The sequence below is a fragment of the Artemia franciscana genome, chromosome 9 (genome assembly GCF_032884065.1).
Source record: "Artemia franciscana chromosome 9, ASM3288406v1, whole genome shotgun sequence".
Taxonomy (NCBI): Eukaryota; Metazoa; Arthropoda; class Branchiopoda; order Anostraca; family Artemiidae; genus Artemia; species Artemia franciscana.
In genome coordinates, this window is record NC_088871.1 from 16,231,524 (window position 1) to 16,257,079 (window position 25,556).

Here is a 25,556-nt window from a genome sequence, read left to right on the forward strand (position 1 = left end):
GATTTTTTCTGATTCATCACGGGAGATGTCAGGATACCAAACTCGACAGGTATATACAAGATGCGGACAGACACAGGAAGTATGGATCCTTAAAGAATTGGATGGGGGGACATTAAATTTATTCAACAGCTTAAGGAGAGACACGGACGCATTAGCTCTATGGACAATACCTTTAACGTGGATATCCCCCCTTAAATTAGAGGAATTTGTAACCCCAAATAATTTAAAGGAAGAAGCAGAAATATCTTAGGGGGTAGGGTTGAGGAAAAGGGGTGAGGTTTTAAGGAAAAACATTGGCAATATAATAGATTTAGAGTTCGCAGCGTCATCTGCAATATCATTGAGGATACTAATAGGGCTGCTTACTATGTTTTGCTAGCAGGTTTCAACAACCGTTAGGTCATCCATAAATTTCCATTTGTCGGGAAATTCCTTAGCGAGAACTATTCACTGTTCAGCATATTGTGATTCATAGCATTCTGTATTTACTATTTATGAATAAAAACAACAGTACATTAGTAATTTACTTTTCTGTAATTATGTTTATTTCTTTATCTACACTGAACCCCTTTTATCTTGGCTACCCTGTACTTGCTCTTTCATAATTACTATTTTGACTGCATCACTTTCGCATCTTTTTAAACAGTGTGAGGTTGACATATTCGCGATTAAAATTTTCTTTGGAAGTCTGCATTCTTAAACAAAACATTTGGAGTGAAATACAGAAAAAACGCCCTCGTAAGTGTGTGCACACGATTACAGTTTATACCTAACAAAATGTTTCAATTAATGTTTTATTGTTCCTTAAATAAAGTTGATTTAAAACCTGTTTATCATTTAATTGGTTTTTGAACTAGTCAAATTTTGCGTAGTGGTTTGCAATAATACTATTGCAAAAAGTTGTCTATCGAAGTTGTTATCATAAAGTTAAGTGTTTTGCCTCCTACACATAATGGATTGATGATTTCAAGACCGCTTCAATTGTATTTAGCAGTTATTCCAACTATGAAGGTAAAACAAATACACAAGAGAGAATAATGAGGACTTTTTTCCCAAGACACTGAACGAACTTACCTATTTCACTATTTCGGCCCTATGTCTAAGGATCGTTTTTAGCAACAAAAATAATAAACAATACACACTTACAATGAAAGTTCTCGGTTAAAAATCCATCTTTTAAAATATTGGATTTTTTAATAACATATTTTAAAATAGGCTATTTTCAAAGATGGATTTTTAACCAAGAACTTTTACTGTAAGTGTGTTATTGTTTATTGTTTTCTTTGAAAAGACGGCCCATAGATATAGGGCCGAAATATTCAAATAGGTTTTGTTCGTTCACTGAAGTCCTCATTATTCTCTCTTCTATATTTGTATTATGGAAAGGCAGCGTGGTCTTTGTAATTATTTATGAAGTTAAAAAAAAATTAAAAAAATGAGAAAGCAGAGGAGATATACCAAACCTTCGCTCTGTAAAGTAGGCAAAAAGAAAAGGTGTATAATATTAATAAGGGAAAAAGTAATCGTATTTATCGGTTATGTAATAAATACTATAAATTTCGACTCAAGAAACTGGTCAAGTAGCTTCTTCATTTCACATAAATAGCTTTGGCCTGATTGGAAAATAAATTGTAGCTATACTTTATTTAAGTGTTTAGTTGGTATTTTGGTTTGGTTAGGTTACGTATTTAATATATACTATGCTTTACCCCCCCCCCTCTAATGTGCAAATATACTTACCAAGTTTGTTTCTAAACTATTATATTTTCATCATATTTTGTTTGATTTCATTAGCATTAGTCGAACTTCGCTTAATGAGTGTTTATTATATGACCGATACTTCTAATTTTTTACGAACGTTTTCATTAGTAAAAAATATACGTAACTTACCAATTAACTTACGTAACTAACTTCTATATTCGTATGTTTTTATTACGTATATGAGGGGGTTCACCCCCTCGTCAATACTTCGGTCTTTACACTAAATCTTAAACTTTGTCCCAATTCCTTAAAAATGACCCCTGAGTCATAAAGGCCATAGAATAAATAGTTGAAATTACTAAACATACTTTAGCGTAAAGAGCGAGGTACTACGAGGAGGTGAACCCCTCATATGCGCAATAATTTCTGTTCGTTTTAAGTTTTAATGCTACTCCTTACTTTCAGTTGAAAAAACTTTTCATATTTATTTTTTCATTGTTTTTTAAATAATCCTGCGCCCCCTTCATTTATAATGTAGTACCACTTTTAAATTCACCAAATTGCGTATTTGTTAAATAGTTACTTTTTTTCACTACCACTTGAAGAGCACCTACTTCAATAGCACCTCCTCTTGCCCCCCTCCACTAAAATATTGTAACTACGCTTCTGATTGTAGCTAACACAATTTAAATACCCCCATCCTAATGTGCAAATATATAGCAAAATCCATACATTTTCAATGCATTTTCCTTCCGGTAACTTGTTTTTCCAGTTTTTGTTTCGTCACAGTTGATACACGGGTTGAAACAAGAGAGACGCAATCGACGCAGTACGAGAATAGCTGGAAAATATATAACTGGGCTATATGTTTGTACATTAGGGGAAAGGGGAAAGCATAGCGGGTCTGCATGCAAAATATGCTAGCTACAATTATCCTGCATGTTATTAGGTAATAATTGTTTCATCAAGATTAACCTAACTTTACTTGTTGGGTGTGGTGACTATAAGACTTAGGTAACTGAACTATTTACTGTACAACTGTCTGTGCCTGTTTCCTTGTTATCCCCTATACTTTGGACACTGGCACTCTATCCTATCCAAATCATTCCAAAAGAACTTACCTGAAAGGTTGAAGAACTACCAAATTTTCCATACTCACAAAAAAAAACTTTGTAAACGAAGGAGAGTCGAGTTCATGCAAAATCCTCAATTTTGCGTCGAACTTTGCATTCTACACGGACTTCCACAATGGGCTGTGAAAACTGGGTAAATTTTAATGGACTATAAAATGCGTTGAAATATGTGGCTGTCCAATTGAAACGAAGCATGGAGCAATAGATTAGCCTTTTAAAAAAATGTAAGACTCGTGGGACCGAAACACACTAATATGCTGCTGTCTTAGCGATGTTTGTTTTTAACTAGATAATATCATGTCGTGGGTAGTTAGCCTACTCATTAGACGCAAAATTTTCCTAAGATTATGTTGCTTCATAAGACCAGAAATAGCCAATGACCTTAGGACAGATGCTTGTACATCCTTATTTAACCTCTTATGGACCACTTTTCCTTCTAGCATGAACTGTGGGGTATTATCAAACAGTTCGTGGTAATAAATACCAAGTAGAGATCGACATGTGCTGATAAAAATTAAAACAGTAAAAAACGACTTTTGATGATACTGTAAACATAAAAAGAATCGACTTTCTATGATGATTCCAAATATATATATATAAAAATAAAAAAAAAAAAATGAAAAAAATAAAAAGATAGAGACAGAAGGAGAAAAGGAAGACTGTTTTCCTATATATATAGTTCAGTAAATTTAATATTATCTATCAAAATTTACGACCCTGGTAAAATTGCCCGATTTTATAAAACGATAAAACACGCCCAAAAAGGTGTGGTGACAAACTGTAAGTAAAGAGCAACTCGTACAAATATTAATAAAAAAGAAAGGGAATTTTCATAACAGTAGATCAAACAGTTCGTGGTAACGAACTGTTGGTAAGAAGCGGTGCGGCTAAATATCAGCTGAAACTCTACAAAACAAAATGTTGATAACAATAGGTACATCAAGCAATCAAATTTTATGCTCATTCTAAATATATAGGAGCAACATTATAACTTAAAACGATCAGAAATTAAATAAAAAAACAAGTATTTTCAATTGAAAGTAAGGAGTAACATTATAACTTAAAACGAACAGAAATTACTAAATATATGAGAGAATTTGCCCGCTTCTCAATACCTCGCTCTTTGCGCTAAAGTTTGACTTTCTGTCCCAATTCTTTAAGAACGACTCCTGAAACACAAGGTGCGTTCAGTTAGAAGTAGAAGCTTTGTTTAAAACTCTAACAACTTTTGCGTGTCGAGTGAGGTATATAGGAGGGGGGCAACCCCTTCATAAATGGAATAATTTCCGTTCGTTGTATGTTTCAATGTTGCTCCTTACTTTCAGTTGAATGAACAAGTTTTGTTTTTTAATTTAGTCCATAATGTAAAAGGACTTTCTATGGTGATTCTTTACGTCCAACTACAGAGAACTAATTTAAAATTACCAATGACTTGTCTGTTCAGATCTTCAGCTCCAGAGGCCATGATGCCGGGCGGTGGCAAATTCGTATGGAAAATCTTCAATAAAAACGATTTTTCAAGGAGCTCCCTTAGGAAACCGCAAAAAAATAATGAACCGAAAAATTCATTCTGATATTTTAACTCCCCCCCCCTTGAGAAATTTTTCAAGAGGTGCACTTTTTCAGGAATAATTATCATGTTCGTATTAATGTCGCGAGAATATTAAGTTGAATTTAGAAAACAAGCAGGGGACTTAGGGAAGAGCCGTTCCTAGGGCTGGTGGTGCCAGGAAAAATTTAATAACAGCGCCCCCTCCCGACTCAAATATAAGCAATAAAGGTGAATCAAAGTGATTAGTTTGATCAAAGTAAGTAATCCCCCAGCTGCATCACCCAAGGCACCTGACCTGGTTGCTCCCCCAAGGGCCAGAGTTAGGTTTTTTCTCAGGGAGGGGGAAAACATAGGCTTTCCCGCCCCCTGCAGCACTATCAATACTGTAAAGTTTTTTGTTTTTTTTTACAAACGAAATTTTGATTGCATAATATGCATCTACAATAATTTTAAACCTGCTCCCTAGAATCCCATATATTCCTTGTCCCTTCCCTCTCTTATTTACCGTGATTTTTTAATTTTTTTTTTCATTTTTTTCCAAATCACATTTGTTATTCAAATATTGTTGATTGTAGTATACTAGTATACTTGTAGTATACTGAACGATTTTCGGTATGTAAAACTATTCAAGAGTTGGAAATCTACGTATGTACGTTGTGGTAACTGGTCGTCAGAGGCAATACTAGCAAGATAACTTATTTCTCCAAATTCTGATTCCTGCTCAAGAGATCTTTTCTTGTATCAAGATCAGCGCTTCATATGTCCACGGTTATTGACCCCCTTCCGCATGCTTTCGACAGCCATTACTGGCCTGTCCATCGGACATCGCCAGCACATTCCACAAAATACGCTACTTCATGGTCAGACACTGGGTAAAACGGTCAGTGGCTTGACAGTGACTGAAATTGCCAGAGGTAGACCCATCTTCTACTCTTAGTTGCACCATGAGAAGATAGTCACCAGTACCTTCATTTTTTAATACTTTGTTTTCAAATCTCTGTTTTTAGAGTTTACTATTGACGAGAAGTTACTGTTCATTACCGTCAAAAGCATCAAAAATTCCGTGAAATATGCGAAAGCTTCAAGATATTTATGGCACCGAAAACTCTCTTTCGGCAGTCAATGCCTCCAAATTGTCGAGTCCAATTCATTAACACGTTGACCGTCGGAATTTCAACACTTAATGGCTCTGGAATTATCCATTTGATCTGTCATTCGTCCTAGCAATCTTGGAAAAAATATTATACTTTTTCTTAAACAATTTTTCTGAGCATAGAACGATGGAGTAGCGAACGCATTCCTGATCTTGAAAGACGTCATACAACCTGATCTCGTATTTATATTATTACCGGTTTTTCACATTATGTAGTGTAATGTATAAATTAAATTATATAGATTTCATGCATAAATTGTTTCCAAACACACATTTTTTAAGAATTTCACCTGATATTGACAAAAGTCATTCTTCAATATTTTTATTACCATGATATTCAAATTTATGGTCCCCAAAAATCTCTACCGGTGGTAAATACTGTCAAAATTATAAAGCTTAATTGATTAACACAGTGACTACCGGATTTTCGACATTATCTATTTGAAAGACGTCATACGACCTGATCGCGTATTTACATTATTAACGGTTTTTCACATTATGTAGTGTAATGTATAAATTAAATTATATAGATTTCATGCATAAATTGTTTCCAATCACACATTTTTTAAGAATTTTACCTGATATTGACAAAAGTCACTCTTCAATATTTTTATTACCATGATATTCAAATTTATGGTCCCCAAAAATCTCTACCGGTGGTAAATACTGTCAAAATTATAAAGCTTAATTGATTAACACAGTGACTACCGGATTTTCGACATTATCTATTTGTAATCTGCCATTAACCATAACAGTTTTGAAAAAATGTTGCATTTAGCCCCAAAAACCCTTTTTTGGACTACAATGATGAATATACATACGCCTGTTTTACACGTGAGTCTATCCCTGTTTTTAAATGAACCAATATTTTTGCAGTGATCTCTTATTTAATCATAACTGCAGAGAATAAGAGTGGCTAAAATTTGACAATGTAGAAGATGAATGGAATAATTTTAGGAAAATAGTTTGTGAAGTAGCAGATGGTGTCTTAGGAAGAAAAGTTGGAAACGCGGCCAGGAATATTAGTGAAAATACTTGTTCTTATAGAGAAGAGGGGGGACTTATAAGAAGAAATTGAGCGATAGATCATTCGAAAATGAGAGGAATGTAAGAAATGTAGAAAAGCAATAAAATGTGACTTAGGGAGATGTGAAGTGGATGACAAAAGTTGCTCAAGATCTGGAAGATACAGCCAGACGGCATAATAGTAAAATTCTGTATTTGCATGATAAAAAATTGAGCACAGTATTGTACTCAATACATGAATTGAGTACAATAATTCAAAGATCTGAAATTAGTGGCAACTGAAGAAGAATTTCCACTATGATAAAGGGATAACAGACTGAAACAAGTTTTCGAAAACAAGAAAAATTTTCTTAGGTTCGTGGCGTTTGATGTGTTTAACATTAGATTTAATTAACTTTATATTTAAAATAAGCATAAAAACACTTCTCTTAATTTGTTATAAATTTTTTTTTTAAAGTTTATGTTACTGCTGAAACGAGTCACTCCTTACTTAAAATTCTTTATCAGGAACTGTTTGATTCTACATCATGTATTTTGCGTGTTTTTTCGAATATAGGTAGGATTTCTATAATCCCCTCTTTTCTTTAGTCTTTTAATTTGTCTTAATTTCCCTTTGTCTGCTTAATTTTACATGTAGAGATAAATTTTTAGGAAAGACATGTCGGGAAATTTTCCAGGGAGGATTTTACGCGAGGGAGAATTTTCAGGGTAATTCTCTTTCTGTGTGGATGGGAAGGGGGGGGGGGGTAGTTGCTGTGATGAATAACCCAGAGCCCGAAAATTGGTAATATAGGACGGCGCAAGGATTTTTTTTCCTATAGTTGCAGGACTAAAAACTGTAGGAGTGCAATCAAACAATTGTTTCGACTTGTTATATATATATATATATATATATATATATATATATATATATATATATATATATATATATATATATATATATATATATATATATATATATATATATATATATATATATATATATATATATATATATATATATATATATATATATATATATATATATATATATATGTACATAATTTCATTGCATTTTTAGCAATTTTAGGAATAATACATTTACAATTTCAGCTTTTATAAGTTTTTAGTGTGCAAATAAATTTAGTGTGCAGTTAGCGTGCGAAATAAATTGGTCGTGGAAGAACATTTGACAGCCTTCTATAATACAAAACCTTGTAGACAATACAATTGAAAAAGCAAATTATACTCAGTCATATATATATATATATATATATATATATATATATATATATATATATATATATATATATATATATATATATATATATATATATATATATATATATATATATATATATATATATATATATATATATATATATACAAGCCCCCCCCGCGCGCGTAAGTCGTTACGCGCCATATTAGTTACGCGCCATTGTAGTTGTGTCCCTGTGTCCCACCTGTGAATAGAGATAGATATAAATATATGTTTTTAACTACGTAAAACATGCGAATATACAACATTCTTCGCTGTCCCATTGTCTGTGCATATAAATAGATTGTCAGGTTTACTGACTCTTGAACATGCAACATATAATTGTCCATGGGAAAAACAATCCGTATTCAGATCTATACCTCATTATTCTAATGATGTGTCCCTGTGTCCCGGTCGTCATTTATATTCCCTGTGTCCCGGTGTCCCAGTTTGTAATTTCTCTTTGAGTGTCCCGGTCGTCATTTATATTCCCTGTGTCCCGGTCGTCATTTGTGTCCCGGTGTCCCGGTCTGTAATTTCTATTCGAACAATCCCTGTGTCCCGGTCGTTATTTATATATCCCGCCTGTGCCCCCGGCGTCCCCGTTGTAGTTGTGTCCCTGTGTCCCGGTCGTCATTTATATTCCCTGTGTGATTTGTGTCCGGGTGTCCCAGTCTGTAATTTCTCTTTGAGTTTCCCGGTCGTCACTTATATTCCCTCTGTCGAACAAATGTCTTAAATACCGTTAATGACGTCACCGTTGAAGCAAAAATGACGACAACTATTTTCATGACGTCAGTCAACACAGAAACATGACGTCACCTGATCCACAGACAGACAGACAGACAACTTATTTATATATATATAGATATATATATATATATTCCCTTACGTTATTGTGCTCCATCTGTGTTTTTTTTCATTGATGCGTATTAAATACATTCATGCATTCATTCATATAAAAAACAATAAAGAGAGTTAAAACTCATTTCTCAATGAATAGAGTGGCGGGAAATTTTGCAACCTGTCATTTCTCCAGCTAAGCGACTAAGTAATCCAGAAAATTAATCTACCAGAATTTCACATAAGAAATTGCACAGACTGTGCGGGCGTGAGGTTCAAAAACAGTAAAATGCGGAATGCATGTTTTCTGAGATTAGACGCCTTAAAACGTCGTTAAATTTATATATCCAACAGCGACCAACAGTAAGTTTTTAGCTATAAAATTTATAGAGCATAATTGTGGTTTAGATATTAAAATATAAGAAATTAACTTCCTAGAGGAGATTGTTCATCTTGCTATTTCAAGCCAAGCTTCAGAAGAAAAGAACATCTTCTACACTTGAGCTAACTTCTATCTATATTTCTGCTCTTGTATAGACAGAAAAAAAATATATTTGCTTTGTTTCCATGCTGTTGTTTCTTTCTTCTTTTTTTTTCAACTGGAGTAAAACATTAAGAAAGAAAAAAAAGGCGGCACTAGCCGAAATGGACCAAAAGTTGATTTCCTCCCGTTAATAATTAACTTTCAGTACGATTAGACTGAACCTAGGGGACTTTGACGAGGACAACCAACTCGGGAAGAAAATCAGTTTTGGGTTTTCAAATTTTCCAAAAATCGTATCGATTTTTGGTGCAAAATCATTTTTTTGCTCATCCACTTGAAAATTTTAGAGTATGTGTGGCAAATAGGTAGACAAATGATAACTCAACACATCACAGTATGTAGACAGGGACAGGGCAAAGAGAATCCCCTATTCACAGACACAAAAAAAGACGAAATAAATCTGGCTTTAATAGTTTGTGACGTCACCTTTTTTTCATGACGAAACACCGCTTTTTTATGAATGATCTTGACAGGCATTTATTTCAAGACTTAAAAAAAAAAGAAATTACAAAAAGGAGGAACAATCAAAGACTCCAACTTGTATTTTGCCCCGTGATATTGCCTCATTTTTGTAGAATACTGAAAAAAGTGAGTACGGGGGTTAAGTTGATTTTAAAGTCAAAATTAGCGGCGTCCATCTCCATTTCATGGCCCTTTAAACAGGAAGTGCCATGGGGGGCTGGGGCCAGCCATCCTTTGCTTATGCGCACCTGAAGTACACAGCATAAGGGTAAAGTGATCTTTTGGAAAGCCTTAACGAGTGCTACATTAGTTTTTCGACTGTCTTTATTATGACTTAGTGTCTACACATTTTTGTTTCAATGTAACTCTTCACCTTTTAAAAAGGAAAGCGTCCTTTATTTTGAGGACGTTCATTTTAGTTAATTTTTTCTCAAATAAATTAATTATACCACATGTTTATTGTAGGAATATTAGTCAATCTTTTCAGGCTATTTGCTTAAGAACTAAAATGCTGGATAATTATTACATTTTTAGCAAAAATTGACCATTCAGACGAAATATTTGGTCAGCCGTGGTTATGTGCAATAAATGCTTAATAAACTTTTAACTCTAGTATTTAGGACAAACAGTAAAGCTTTTATAACATTTAGGGGATCAGTAACCCCACTGTCATTTGTGGTATTTGTTCTGTTTTACTTTTGACTTAATATTCATTTTAATTCCCGCTGGTTTTAAGCTTCATTTCTGATGGTTTCAAGTTTCATTTCTGAAACCAGAGATATTTCAATATGAATGATTCGAGGCAAACAGTAGACCAGTAACCCTTCCAAAACCAAAATGCTGCTGATCATCGTGGAATTACAGCGATAGTTTAAAGATACTTTCTTTTATGCCATAGGCTGTTGCAATCAAAGACTTTTAGCCACCATATTCAAGTTCCAGTCTTGTGGCAGGATCGATAAAGGATACTAGGGTACATATGAGTGCCATTACTCAAGTTAAAAGTAAAGATCACTATCTAGTAGTTTTAAATTTGGAATTTAAGAAGGGTGATTAGCTTCAGGGGGCTATGACGTTGCTGAACTACATTATGAAAATTTGATAGGAAGTTTCAATGAGCAGTTGGATATGACACTGGGCAGTTTGCTTCGAAACTACAAAAGATGGATGAAACAATTTTAGTTAAGAAGTTTACGAAGTGGTACAAGATGCATCAGGGGAAAAATCGGCAGGATTTCCCCCCAATCGATTTGAAACTTGCTAGACAAGTACCGTGGGCCAATATCGTAACGGTTCCTGCTGCACACACAGGCGTCCAACTGCTCGCTTTCTTTTTTAGTAGAAAGTGGGCATGTATTACCTCAGTTAATACATAAGCATCCATTGATTCCACTTGGCACAATTGGATGCCTTACCCCAACCCCAGATTCAGATTCATTTATTCAAAAATTCATATTCATCAAAATCTTCAACTTGCCCGAATGGAGAGGCAAGCTCGACTACTGGGCAAGACACATAAACGAAATTTAACAATCCTCATTGATACAGAACAAACAAAAAATGAACCACTATTTCACCAATAAACATTGATGAAACATTGATCAATAAACAATACCGACCCAAAGTCGATACAAAAAAAAAACAGGATCAGAATCAGAATCAGAAAAACCTTTAAGTAGCTTGCATAAAATTAACTAATTTATAAGGCTCTGCATAGTCTTTCACTAGCCATGAACCTCAATAAAGTTTAACATGTACCGTGTGACAAACTTGTTGATGTTTCTGAGGTGTGAGGCTGGGAGCTGTCTCTTCCTCAACAATCTTCAATAATCACACCCTAGATCTTCAAGCACAGCGTCCCTTATCTTGTTTCCTGCTTGGTCTTAATCTTTCTTTTGTTTCTTACGCTGATAACATTCTGAACATCAGCTGGTCCTTAGAGAGGATTTCCAATATCTTTGACACATTAAACCAAGGGTAAGCTGATATAGGTGTCGATTTTAGCTCTGAAAATTCAGAAATAGTGCTTTTCAACTGGAAAAATTCGGATCGATCCACTTGAGTCCGTCTGGAAAGCTCTGAAGTCAAACCTGTCGAGCAGAAAAACATACCTGGGACTCCCAAATGGCTGATCTCTTAAGTACACGCGTCAGCTGCTAGTGTCCCTTATCTTGTTTCCTCGTTATAAAAATCTTTCATTTTGATATAAAATGACCCCCATACTCCCAGGGGAAAGGTCTTTGAGTCATAATTTTTACCCATTTTTACACATTCAGTGCCGCATTTGCGATACATATGCTTTATTCACTAAAGCAAAGCTTCGCATTAACAGAGGAACACTCGCAACACTTTATAATACCATTGCAATGCCCCATATTCTTTATTGCAGAAACTTTTGGAAGATTTTTATGTAAATAGATTAAAGAAAAATTAGATCTCATTACTTCAAGTTTGCCAAATACCTACTTTGCCTTCCTCCATGGACTTGAGATACGAAACTTAATAAATACATCAATATCACCAAACCATATTTAGTAGTTGAGAAGCAAATTCAAAAACATATTCAAAGGTTCATCAAACAGTTCGTGGTAACGAACTGCAGGCAAGGACCGACCCGGCTGAATAGTAACCGAAACTCTAAAAAACGGAATTTTGATACCAATAGATATATGCAAAGAATCAGCTTATTATGCTGATTTTCAATATATAAGTTACATTAAGTTTAGTGTTACCGATTAAAGGCTAGAAGCCTGAGAACATTTCAATGATTTCCGAAAAAGGGGGGAACATCCTCTAAAAGTATTACAATCTTAATGAAAATCACACCATCAGATTCAGCGTGTCAGAACACCACACTGTAGAGGTTTCCAGCTCATATATGCAAAAATGTGGAATTTTGTATTTTTTCCCAGAAGTAAGATAACAGATGCTTTGTTTATTTGTTTTTTTTTTGTATTCCCCAGGGATGATCGTATCAACCCAGTGGTCCTAAAATATCGAGAGAGGGCTTATTCAAACGACAATTAAAACTGCTAATGCCCTATTAATTGACAAAATACATTAGAGGACAACCTGACCTGATCCCCACCCTCTTTTTTCTTGACACATCCGATCACAATTTTGAGAAGGTCATTTTGCTCTTCATAGTTGACAGGCCAAATAACTGTGCCTTTTGATATACAATGACCCCCCATACTCCCAGTTGAAAGGTCTTTGTCATAAAATTTGCCCATTTTTACACGTAGCATTTGTTATTGTGAATTATGTATACATTTTCGGGTTGGCGGGGAATTTTCTATGGGGAAGGAAATTTCCAGGGAGTGAACTTGTCAGGCAAAATTACACACGGAGAGAATTTGCCATAATTCCTAAACAAATTCTTTCTAAATGTCTTGCTTTCTATTTTACGTCTCAATTTTACACGTGGAGTTGTTAAGGGTATTTGTCCGGAGTAAATTTTCACCGGGATTCAATTGTCCAGAGGATACCGTGAGGAGGGGGTTTCTCCGTAGAGGTGGGGTCAGATTTCCTGGCATTACTTAAAAACGATCGTAAATTAAATTAAAGTTTTTTTCTAAACGCTTTTTTTTTTCTAAACGCTCAGTTTTTTCTCAGTATTTTTCTAAACGCTTTTTTTTAACTTTTGATTACTATGGGATGTTCTTCGCTCTCTACAAGGTTGCAGCTACCGCAGCAACCATCATATTAAGTTCATACAGAGTAAACAGCTAAAATAGACAATAGTAATTGCAAATTAAGTCAAACGAACCTTAACAATAATAACTGTTATTATCCGACTGATTTAGTACATTCATTACAAATTGGTAATGGGTAATTTTGGTAAATGGTACTAATGGGTAAATTGTATGATTGAAAAAAGCATAAAAAGATGCATTGACAGGTGTACTCAGATTCGAATCTAAAGCAAAAGACGTCGATTTTACAAAAGTGGAAAAAAATTATCAGTTTTTTTTTACCAACTGGTAAATTGGTAATTGGGCATTGGCAATTCAGTACACTGAATTATCTGACTATGTTCATCAGACTGAATTGGTACCTTTCGGGCTTCAACAGCTATCACTGGATCAGCTGGTTTGGGGGGGGGGCTGAGGCCTAAGAGAGCCTAGTTTCAGACCGCAAATTTTCTAACATTGTATGATAGATTTTTCGATTTTAGACCAATGAATAAAGGGGAGCAACAGTTTACCTCAGTGCTAGGATAATCCTGAAATGGTAATAAAAACTACCGACAATTAACGTTAATAATAAAGTTTCAATTGGATTCAAATAGCACAGGTAAAACTGGATGCAAATGAAATGATCTTAGATATAAGAAGACTGTCACCCTTCTGCCATCCTCGATGTTAAATTGACTTCTTTATTCTAGTTATTCCTAAATAAACATATTAATTCACAATAATTCGAAAATGAAACATAGTATTTAGTTTTACCTTCTTTAAAATAGAATCCTCGGTTCAGATGTTAGAATACCAATTGGACAATGAAGTAATTTCCATTACCAACTCAGTATATCTGTCACCTTCTAAATCACTTTCAAGAAAGCCCTAGTCATACTTTTGCATAAAGAAAAGGGTTAAAGTAGGAAGTGGCAATTCCTCTTTAATATACCATAATTTTTTTTAAGTTTCAGGATTGGTCTGTAGTTAAACTCCAAAAAACTTTTGTTTGTTTAAAGAACAATGGAAGACACTTCGCTGCCTTTGACTGAGTAAACAAAAATAATTAAATTATTATAGTTTCATCATTATGTTAATTGTCTTCATTTTATACCATCTAAAATTATATTGTTGTCCATTTATTATTTATCGTCCAGAGGGCTATGTTTAGAGATAGCTGTGTAGGAGCACAGACTTGAGTAGTTTGGGAAATCTAACACCGTTTCGCCAACAAGTCTCTATTGCTAACGAGACCAGACACGAACATAGGAATTTCTTAACAGGTTGCCCGCCTGCCGGAATTTATTCATTTGGCGGGATTAAGGACCATCAAATTCTACAAAATTCTGAATGGCTTAAAATAGTGCTGGTTAAATCTCACTATTAGCAAAATCTCATTGTGAATGGTCTTTAAACCTACCAAAAACCGTGATGAATTAATCAAACAGTTTGTGGTAACGAAATGTAGTAAGGAGTGGCCCGGCTCAATAGTAACCAAAACTCTAAAAAATGGAAATTTGATACCAATAACTACATCAAAAGAATTACATTTTAATGCTGATTGTAAATATTTAAGTTTTATCAAGTTTAGTCTTATCCATCAAAAGTTACGAGCCTGAGAAAATTTGCCTTATTTTAGAAAATGGGAGGAAACCCCCTAAAAGTCATAGAATCTTAACGAAAATCACTCCATCAGATTCAGCATATCAGAGAACCCTGCTGTAGAAGTTTCAAGCTCCTATCTACCAAAATGTGGAATTTTGAATTTTTTGCCAGAAGGCAGATCACGGATGCGTGTTTTTTTGTTTTTTTTTTTCGTTTTTTTCCCCAGGGGTGATCGCATCGACCCAGTGGTCCTAGAATATTGCAAGAGGGCTTATTATAACGGAAAAGAAAAGTTCTAGTGCCCTTTTTAAGTTACTAAAAAAAATTGGAGGGCATCCCCATCCCACGCTAATTATTTTCCCAAAGTCAACGGATCAAAATTCTGAGATAGCCATTTTATTCAGCGTAGTCGAAAAGCCTTATAACTACGTCTTTGGGGACGACTTACTCCCCCACAGTCCCCGTGGGAGGGGCTACAAGTTATAAACTTTGACCAGTGCTTACATATAGCAATGGTTACTGGGAAGTGTACAGACGTTTTCAGGGGGATTTTTGGGTTGGGGGAGGGGCTGAGAAGAGGGGGATCTGTTGGGGGAACTTTTCATCGAGGAATTTGCCACGTGGGAAGAATAATTTCCATGAAGAGAGCGCAGGATTTTCTAGCATTATTAAAAAAAAAAACAATGAAAAAATAAATATGAAAAAGTTTTTTCAGCTGGAAGTAAGGAGCAACATTAAAACTTAAAACGAACAGAAATTATTATGCATATGAGGGGCTCATCTCCTCCTAATACCTCGCTCTTAACGCTAAAGTATTTTAGTACTCTCAACTATTTATTCTACGGCTTTTGTGATTCAGGGGTCATTCTTAATGAATTGGGACAAAATTTAAGCTTTAATGTAAAGAGCGAGGCACTGACCTCGTACTTTCCTACTGTTTTAAAAAGTAGAGTTAAAAGAAAGAGTCAAACTTTATCGTAAAGAGCGGGGCGTTGAGGAGGAAGCAGCCCCTTTCATATACGAAGTAATTTCTGTTCGTTTTAAGTTTTAATGCCGCTCCTTACTTTCCGTTAAAAAAAATCGTTTTTTTATTTAATATGAGATAAGAACTATTCATTAGTAATCCCAGAAATAAATGCGCGTGATTATTATTAAAAAATGAAAAGTCGTGCGATCGTGGATTTTCATAAGAAAAACTTGTAAAAAATAAGCGATTTTAGAGCATTTTTCTCAAACAGTAATGAATAAATTTATTGATTACCCATCGAATTAACAAAAATAATGAAGGGGCAAATAAAACAACAAAAAGAAAACAGAACAAAAATTACAAAGCACGACAAAGCAAAGGAGTCAACAAATAAATCAAACATTAAAAACAAACAAAATAACTAATAAAACAAATCACCCGGTTATTGTAGAAGCATATTAATACGTGTATGAAGGGAATTGCCCCCTCCTCAAAACTCGACTCTTTACGCAAAAGTTTTTAGTACTTTTAAAAAATAATGATAAAGTAGGTTTCATTTCCATCAGTGGAAACGAATGCATCTTTTAGATCTTCAAATAGGACAGAAATGGAATCATTGAAGAATAAGAGGGTAGATGTACAGTGAACATGATTTACTGGATGAAAAAAGAGATAATTGAAAAAGAAAATAAGACTTAGTGCTTTTATAATGGTATTCGTACTATAGCTAGATAGATCAAATCAGTTGTAGTTTGGTCATGGAACTTGGTAGAGGGGGATTCGCTCCAGGAATTATTTAATTGTTCTAATTTTTATACCCGGTATTTAATTGAAATTTCGATTCTCTTATTGGTTATTAAAATGCCTAATAAGTACATACAACGTCCTATTCTATACATTCCGGGTTACATAATAACCCATAAATGCAGAACTGCCTCTATGTACCATGCCATGCTGACTTCTTGCTGTTTTTCCTTTCCTAAATAACTCTTTTAACTAGTTCCATTTTCTGAGGGTTGTTGCTGTTATTACTCACATTTCATGTAACACCAGCGCTACGTGTGTGTTATTTATCTTTGCATCGGCATGTTGTACAAAATGTCTGCTGCAAGCAGTATAAGGTGAATTTATTATAAATATGTATATTTTTATTTTTATTTAGAAATTTCGTCCGCAAGAATAAGTTCTACCTACCCATTCTCGTTTTCCATTGTTATCAGTTTCATCATGCAGCATTAGAAGACCGAGTTTAGTTTTTGAAGGGAATTATAGACGTAAAAACGATATTTAGTGTAACCCTCTTTTGGACATATATACACCCCATACCCTGATGTACACACAAAAAAAATTTGTGTAATTTTTATAGAATTCATTTTCTTCAACAAAGATACAAAGGGAAAGGTAATTTTCTAACTCTAGGAGTCAATTTTTCCTTCCAATTACCATCCCTGGCATTTTTTTAATTTATTTAAGGTTTCTGCCGCAATAATGTCAAGAATTGTTCTGATTTTCTGTATATTTTTTTTTTCAAACAATACTAGCTGGATATGTTAATAATTCTAACTTTATTTTGTGAATACTTTTAAATTGCAAATACAGTCACTTTTTAAAGGTAAAGAATATACCACAACATAATGCTACACAATCTATGGTAATACCCTGACTTATCGTGTATCTTTACTTAGAAAGCACTATTGCGGTTCCTATGATTTTTTGTTTCGGCTTTATGTGGCCTGCTGTAATCAATGATATTTATAAATATAATTCAGTGAACCCACAAACGAACAAATTTAATAAAAATCATGATTAATGTTTCAATAAGTCACGTATATTAAAAGTTTAGTGCAAAAAGTTAAATCTTACAGAGTCGAAATCCATTCAAAATTACGAGCAAATGGATAGCGCAATACCCGGGGCTATTATAATAGAGCATGGTTCAATTATGATAATAACCATATTGTGTTGGGTATGGGTGCTAGGGGAAGTGGAGAGGGGATATATGCTGCAGCATTAGTGGTGAATCTGTCTGAAGAAATCCGAATGTGTATGACATTTACCATTCGTCCACCCAACAGTCTGTTTAAGCTGTACTACTGTCGTCTGTAGTAGCGCATTGCTGACAATTTTAGCAAAAGCCAAGCACCATAACCTATAAGTATGATTGTTTAATGGTGTGTTTATAACGTATTGCGTAATGTTTTTAAATTCACCATGTTGCGTGTTTGTTAAATAGTTACTTTACTTTACACCTACTTCAGTAGCGCCCCCTTGTGCCCCCTCCCAATAAAAATACTAAGATACACCCCTGCTCCTCCTCTCCTCCTGTTCTCAAAAGTTCACCTTCACCAAATATAGTTTAATGCTCTCTTACAATAGAAGCGTTCTTTAACTCAGTGTTTTATAATAGCCAATTACAAATGTATTTGCTGAATAAGATCCAATAACTATGCTTTTGACGATGGCATAACTCTCCATGGTCTTTAGGAAGAGGGCTGCAAGTTACAGAATTATGATCCTACAAGAACAAGTACATTGAATTTGATCATCAGCCACCGTAGTTCAGTTACTGGCACGTTAGACTTTGAATCAGAATGGCAAAGGTTAGTTACCTAATCATCTATTTTTTTTCTATCATGGTTTTGTGCCTCATATATGATAATATTTCAGCTGATTCACTATTTCTGTTAATTTTTTTGTAAATTGTAAAATCTTCCATACACTATTTTTGGAACAAATTACGATCCGGACTCCAACCCCTTGCCACTTAGGGCTTGTAGAAGTGTAGGCATATGGTTCTGGAACCACTCAGAATTGTATCTTCAAGGAAGGATTACTTATTGTTATATTTGTTTATTCATATTATTTCTTTTTTTTACTATCTAATAGACAGAACAAAACTATTTGCGATGTATATAGAGAAGTCATAGCACTAAGAACCTATTTGCATTTTTTTTCTGTGATATTTTTCTAGTTGTCGGGTTACTTTCCAACTTTTTCTTGTTTATTGCTATTCCACACTAGCATGTCTAAAAATTTTTTGTGTTTATCAGGGGGGAGGGGGAGATATTTAATGAAAAAATTAGACATACCGACATTTTGCTTATGATTTGAAAACCTTAAAAATCTTCTTTAGAAAAATAGGTATTTTTCCCTAACTGTCTAGGTTGTCCACCTTCAAAAATTGTGTATACGATTTTCTGTAGCATAAATTTATCGGCATTATTTGAAAAACAATCAGTAATTAAATATTTTTTTTGAACTGAAATTAAAGAGCGACATTAAAACTTAAAACGAACAGAAATTATTCCGTATGTCAGGGGGATGCCACCCCCTCCCTGAAAAAAAAGATCATTGCAGGGTTGCTTCTGCATTAAATTTAAATTAAAAACGGGTAACGACTAATTTTAAAAAACTAAGTTTTTGTAGGGAATTAAAGAACGAAGATGAAACTTGAAACGAACAAAAATTATAGTTTCACAGTTTATCTAACATATATCAATAAAACTAGTACAAATGAACCAAATAATCATAATTCCCTATGTTTGTAGGATTATCGAAAAGTAGCGCTTTACTGAAAACACAATACAATATAAGAGTTTTGGTACGGTAAAAGCAAACCAATTAAGGACACTTTTTACAGTATGAAAATATAGCATCTTAGGATTGTTGCTTATTTTTATATATATCTATATATATATATATATATATATATATATATATATATATATATATATATATATATATATATATATATAATATTATGGTAACACTTCTGCAAATCATTTTGATGATTTCACATATGACTATGGACTAGCTTTAAAATTTTATCATAACTTGAAATTCTCTGTTATGTAGAGAGAAATTACGGGATTTCCAGAGTTCATATTGTGGCTTATTTGATCTTCATTTTGAGTAATACTAAAGAGTATTTCGTACAATTTAAGATTGTTTATTACTCACTACTGGTATTATGGCTGGTGAGACCAAGTTGTTACGTGATAAATCAATCCAATATTTCTGTATGCTGTTCAGTGTCTTTGCGGTTATTAAAAAAGTGTTTATTTTTATGCTTATGTTTTTAAGATAATTTTAATTATATACTGAAAGCTACTGATATCACAGCTGGTGTAAGACTATGAAAAGCTTTATAGATTAGTTTGCTGTTGTCAGGGTACGTACTCACTTTTAACTAATAAATCTACATTCCTGTTTTTCATACTTGGTTTTTGTGTTTTCGGCAAAGCGCTAGCTTTCTATAATCCTACAAATAGAGGGAATATGATTATTTGGTTTATTTGTACTAGTTTTATTGATATATTTTAGATAGACTGTGGAGCAATAATTTTTTTTGGTTTTAAGTCTCAACTTCACTCTTTACTTCCCTCAGAAAACTTTTTTTTTTAATTAACATATGTTTAGAGACAAATGAGTGACCATGTGACAGTATAGAGCCTTAGATTGGAAGTTTAAACTAGGCAGTTTTATATAGTTGTAAGACAATTTGTTGTCTCTGAACTTCTTTTTGTAGTTTGATCCTATTCAGGCCAAAATTATTGTGTTGTGATCAAAATGGCAGAAATAGTGCTAGGATTTCCTTTTTACTTTCGAATGATGCTGTTTTAACTATTTTTGCATTGCTGCACTACACGAATTCGAAAAGACCACCATACTGATGCAACAATTCAACAGGCGTTATAATAAGAAATATCGATTTTACAAGAGTGAGAAAAAATTATTAATTTTTTTTACTATGGTAATTAGACAACTATTTGTACGAAATTTTTTTTTTTAAGTGTCAAAAATATGACAAACATCACTAATATCTGTGGCGTTTTGCAAAAAGGACAAACGTCCACTTTTCCTAATTTTAGAGGAGATCAAAATGAAAATAAAAAGGCACAATGAAAAAATCTTTTTCACAAATTAGAACTTTAAAAGCTTGAAACTTTAAATACTGATGCCTAGTTAAATTTTCGATCGGTATTTCGCTGGAAATGTCCAAATTTCTGTATTGTTCTTTAAATAGAAGATAAGAGGCTTAGGCCCTTTTGGAACAATCCGTAACTCGGTCAAAATTAAAGATAGGCCAATTTTGAATAAACCAATCAATAGAGGTCTTCGAGTTCTTTCAAACCATAAAGTTTAACTCATTTTCGATTTCTGGACTTCGGCCCTTTTTGCAAAACGCCACGGATATCACTCAGTTTCTAAATATTTCTATGGATGCGGAAAGTTGTCATTTTGAAAAATAACAGAAGCTTTGATGTCTCTTAGGAACTAAATAAGACTTCGAAAAATGAAAAGAACAAGTTGACGGAGCGTGTAGATTCAAAGAATGTAAGTTACGTGTCTCAGCTTGACAAAAAAGAATCAAAAAATGCTTTTTGAATTGACGCATTTGCTCTTGTGAAATTAAAAAAAGAAAACAATATACAAACACGCATTCATGATCATTCTTCTCGATAAAAATACCAGATTCTTTATTTTTGACTACAGGCGCTTGAAAAATTCACTATAAGGATTTTAGACATGTTAAATTTGATAGTGTGGTTTTTTCAAGTTCACGCTCTATTTCGGTTTGGGTGTTTTGCCATTTTTCTTAAGTTATGCAAATGTTTTTCAGGCCCATAACTTTAGGATATCTAGCTATCTAGATATCTAGCTTATAAATGCCTTTTTATGTAACCGAAAAATTGCAGGGCAACTAGGCCTCCTTCCCCACCCCTTATTTCTCAAAATCGTCTGATCAAAACTAAGAGAAAGCCATTTAGCCAAAAAAGGAATTAATATGCAAATTTCATTTAATAATTTATGTGTGGAGAGCCAAAATCAAACATGTATTAATTCAAAAACGTTCAGAAATTACACAAAAAAAACTAGTTTTTTAACTGACAGTAAGGAGCGACATTTAAACTTAAAACGAACAGAAATTACTTCGTATATGAAATGGGTTGTCCCCTCCGCAATCCTTCGCTCTTTACGCTAAAGTTTGACTCTTTGCCACAATTCTGCTTTTTAAAACAATTAAAAGCCTTAGCGTAAAGAGCGAGGGATTGCGGAGGGGACAACCCATTTCACATACGAAGTAATTTCTGTTCGTTTTAAGTTTTAATGTCGCTACTTACTTTCAGTAAAAAAAACTAGTTTTTTTTATGTAATTATTGTATTGAGCTGAATCATAGGGCTTTGCTCTCCGCTGGCTAGGTTTGTAATTTGTTTGTAGTTATATTTTATTAGTAGATATTCCAAATTCATGTGGATTCAGTTTTTATTACCCCATGCTTCCATACACCTGGACCATAATTCATTTCATTTCAGTAGAATAATAACAAAACAATGGAGAAAAATATTTTGTTACTAAACTGATGGTCTTTAATTGAATGCTATAATTTCTCTTTGTGTAGCCAAGTAAAGACACTTTGCCTTTTTTGTGTTGATCAAGCTTATGACATTTTTTCCTTATATAAAATACTGGTTTCGATTAATCTGCGAAAATCATCAGAACTGCTTCTCACTAAAGGGTTGCAAAAATCCAGTTTGTATAGTGCAAACTTCGTGCTACGTTTCGGTAGCATTGATAGGAAAATTATACCAAAATTGCTTATACAACCTGCGAAGTCTCATGAAGCTCAGGCTTTTTTCCCATGTGAAAATTGAAAGTATAAAATCCCATGATTTCAAATTATGGGTTTTCAAAATTCAAGTTTCTAGCAACAAATTTTAATAGCCTAATTTTTATTTTCTGCAGCATCATTTTTAGGTGGAGTTTAATAGTAAAAATGAGCAATCAAGACCGTATCCAGAAGAGGAGAAGGTGTTACCGAGCTTGAACCCCCCTCCCTTAAATTTTGTCTGACTCGTAAAATGTAACAAAAATATATATGAACACATCGATAATGCCTTTTTAACGTCTTTTTGTACCCTCCCCCCCCCAAAAAAATGTACCTCCCGCCACAGAACAAGAATCCTGAATACGCCACTGTGAGCAACTTGGAACAATATATTAGCAAAAACTGTGTGGCAGCATATATTCTAACAGATGCTGGCGTCACCAGGGTCGTGGGGTAGCTTGGTTGGTGACAATTGTAAAGCATATTCGAGCAATAAAAAAGTTTCGAGCGATTGAGGCTTAAAATTTAGAGTTGCATTGAAGATTATTATACATGAGGGATAAAAAAAGAGACGCCAATAGAATTTTCTTTTCTGGTCATACCAGCCATTATAGTAGCACCCACATTTATGGAGATTGAATTTAATTAAAATCAGTTTTTTTCGATACTATTTTTTTTGGGTAGGGGAGCTGCTCTCCATAGACACTTTTTATTCAAATTTTCAAATGGTGGCCTTTTATTATACTTTCCCTTTCAAAAAAGTCCACTTACGTGCCTTTTTGGACTATATTGAGATAAAAGCAGCCATTTATGCAAAGAAAAATTACACACAGTGAATTTAAATTTTTGCATAAGCTCTCACCTCGACTCTTACTATATCTAACAAACTTCTTGGTAAGCCATGCAATATTTTTTCTTCTGATTTATTTTCCCTGTCAATATGTTATTCAAAGAAACAAATTCTAGTTATTTCGAAAATCGATTGCGAGGAAAGTCTGGTAAATTCATCTTACACGTTATGCGAGCAGTGAGGCTTCAATACCTTTAAACTGACAGATAGGGGTGTCTTGTTGGAGCTACTATCCCCTCAACACATTATTACGCGCACCTGGGAAACATACGCAAAAGGGTATGCTCATTTATGTTGAGGATGACGCAATATTGCGTGATTTGGTAGATTTATTGGGAATGACGTAATCTTGCATGACTTGTTTCTTCAGGGGCCCGTGGGAAATCCCCGTTCATAACTGAGGGCGACGCAAAACGTGAATATTACGAAATGACGGCGTACACAAGGTTGTTACGTAATTGTGGCGCACACATTACTGTTACTTAATGACGGTATACACTTGGGATATTACATAAAACTTTAAGAGTTTTTTTCTTCAAGGCGTTTTTTTCTTCGATATTTCCTTTTCTTTAAAGGCGTTTTTTTCACAGATAAGCTTCATAATTCACAGATTTTTGTCTACTTTAGGATTCAAAAGAGATTTTTTCTAATGATATTGTGCGCTAGACAGCTGGACCAAGAAGCAATTAATGTTATTTTGATTCAGGGAATACCTTCTGCGTGATAACTTGTTCCACGCGCGTAGAATTCCCTGTATAGTTCCTAGAAACACTAAATGGATTGCGTGTTTCCAAACATCCCAATACAATTGACTATCGATCTGTTGGGCGCATCTACATGTTAAGTAATGGTTTAAAGGGTATTATTGATATACATCTGACACATAAGTGAATATTACATCATAGTATTTTCACCGCGTGTTGCAGTGAAACCAATACTATACAGGGAATTTAAACATTAAAAGGACATTTGAATGGACATTGAATTTAAAGCATTTCTTGAATGGGTCATCCCCTTGATTTCCCATTGCCAGCGATTTTGTAAAAATTTCCTGCACCGTGACATTCTTGTGGTACATATTGCCATTCATAAGGCATTCTCAGACATTTTCATGATAAGAGTAGTCACCGAAAGTCACCGCAAGTCACAGTCGCAGTCGCAAGTCACCCCACCTTGAATTTTAAATATGGCTCTTAAGTTTTTAACATCGCTCCTTGGTTTTAGCAAAACATTTGACCCATTGTATGTTCCGTCTTTAATTTTATATTTTCTTATTGTTTAAAAAGGGTATAGACATCAAACTGTCCTTAAATGAACCTGCCCTGTGACATTCCTAAGGCATTCTCAGATATTTTCCGGCAAAATATCCAGTGGCTTAGAATTGCTGAAAATCTTTATCTCTACCATAAAATACACTTCATTCTAAGCAAATCTTAGGTGCAAAAGAGTTATAGGCCCTTAATTTAGGGGTCTGGCTTCTTCCTAATGGCTAAGGACTGCTAAAAATCTTTATTTCAAGCATAAAATGCATTACATTCTAAACAAATCGTAGGTACAAAAAGATTTATAGGTCCTTAATTAAGGGGTCATGCAGAAATTATAAACTTGTTTATAGGAATTAAGTAGCACCCACATGTGTGCCACCCTCAGTTACAAACGGATATTCCCCATGGCCCATGAAGAAAAAATTCATGCGAGAATACTCCCCAGTAAATCTAACCAGTCCCGCAAGATTGCGTCATCCCAACCTTAAGCAAATATTTCCTATTACTTAGGCCTCTCCGCTTGACAATCGGACTTTGAGATCTACCATCTCATGCAAGAGTAATAAACAGGTTCACTATACCATTACAAGCGTACTATTTTATTGCGTAAGACCCAGGTACGCGTAATAACGTCTCAAGGGACTTATAGCTCCAATTGTGCACCTCCTATCTGTCTGTTTAAAGGTATTGATGCCTCACTACTTATGCCAAAATTCGCAGTTCGTACGAAAAAGAGAAATATTTTTACAGCTCAGCGGGAATTCAAATTATGACTGCAAATATTATAAACCATGAAAATCAGGTTAACAATATTTCAAGTAAACAATAATTAATTATTTTGCTAGCCGATTGTAATGAAAACTGAACTTTTAGTTGACTTTTTCAATTGCAAGTGAATATTTTAAGTGCACATCTTAAAAATTTGACAAA

The 25,556-nt window shown here is 34.1% G+C and overlaps 1 protein-coding gene across 13 annotated transcripts in view; it reads right to left on the reverse strand.

Annotated features, from left to right (window-relative positions):
* The window catches only part of LOC136031053 (collagen alpha-1(XVIII) chain-like), a 442,617-nt gene that overhangs the window by 392,761 nt on the left and 24,300 nt on the right, over window positions 1-25,556 (reverse strand). Inside the window, exon 2 of one of the 13 annotated variants that reach the window (XM_065710272.1) lies at window positions 2,434-2,542. The exons of 11 other annotated variants lie outside the window; for them this stretch is intronic. In XM_065710272.1, the coding sequence (XP_065566344.1) occupies window positions 2,434-2,435 (2 nt within the window). In that variant the 5' untranslated portion in view covers window positions 2,436-2,542. Of the gene's footprint in view, window positions 1-2,433; window positions 2,543-2,822; window positions 2,870-25,556 lie in introns of those variants that run through there. One more of the 13 variants, XM_065710269.1, reaches the window with a different exon arrangement.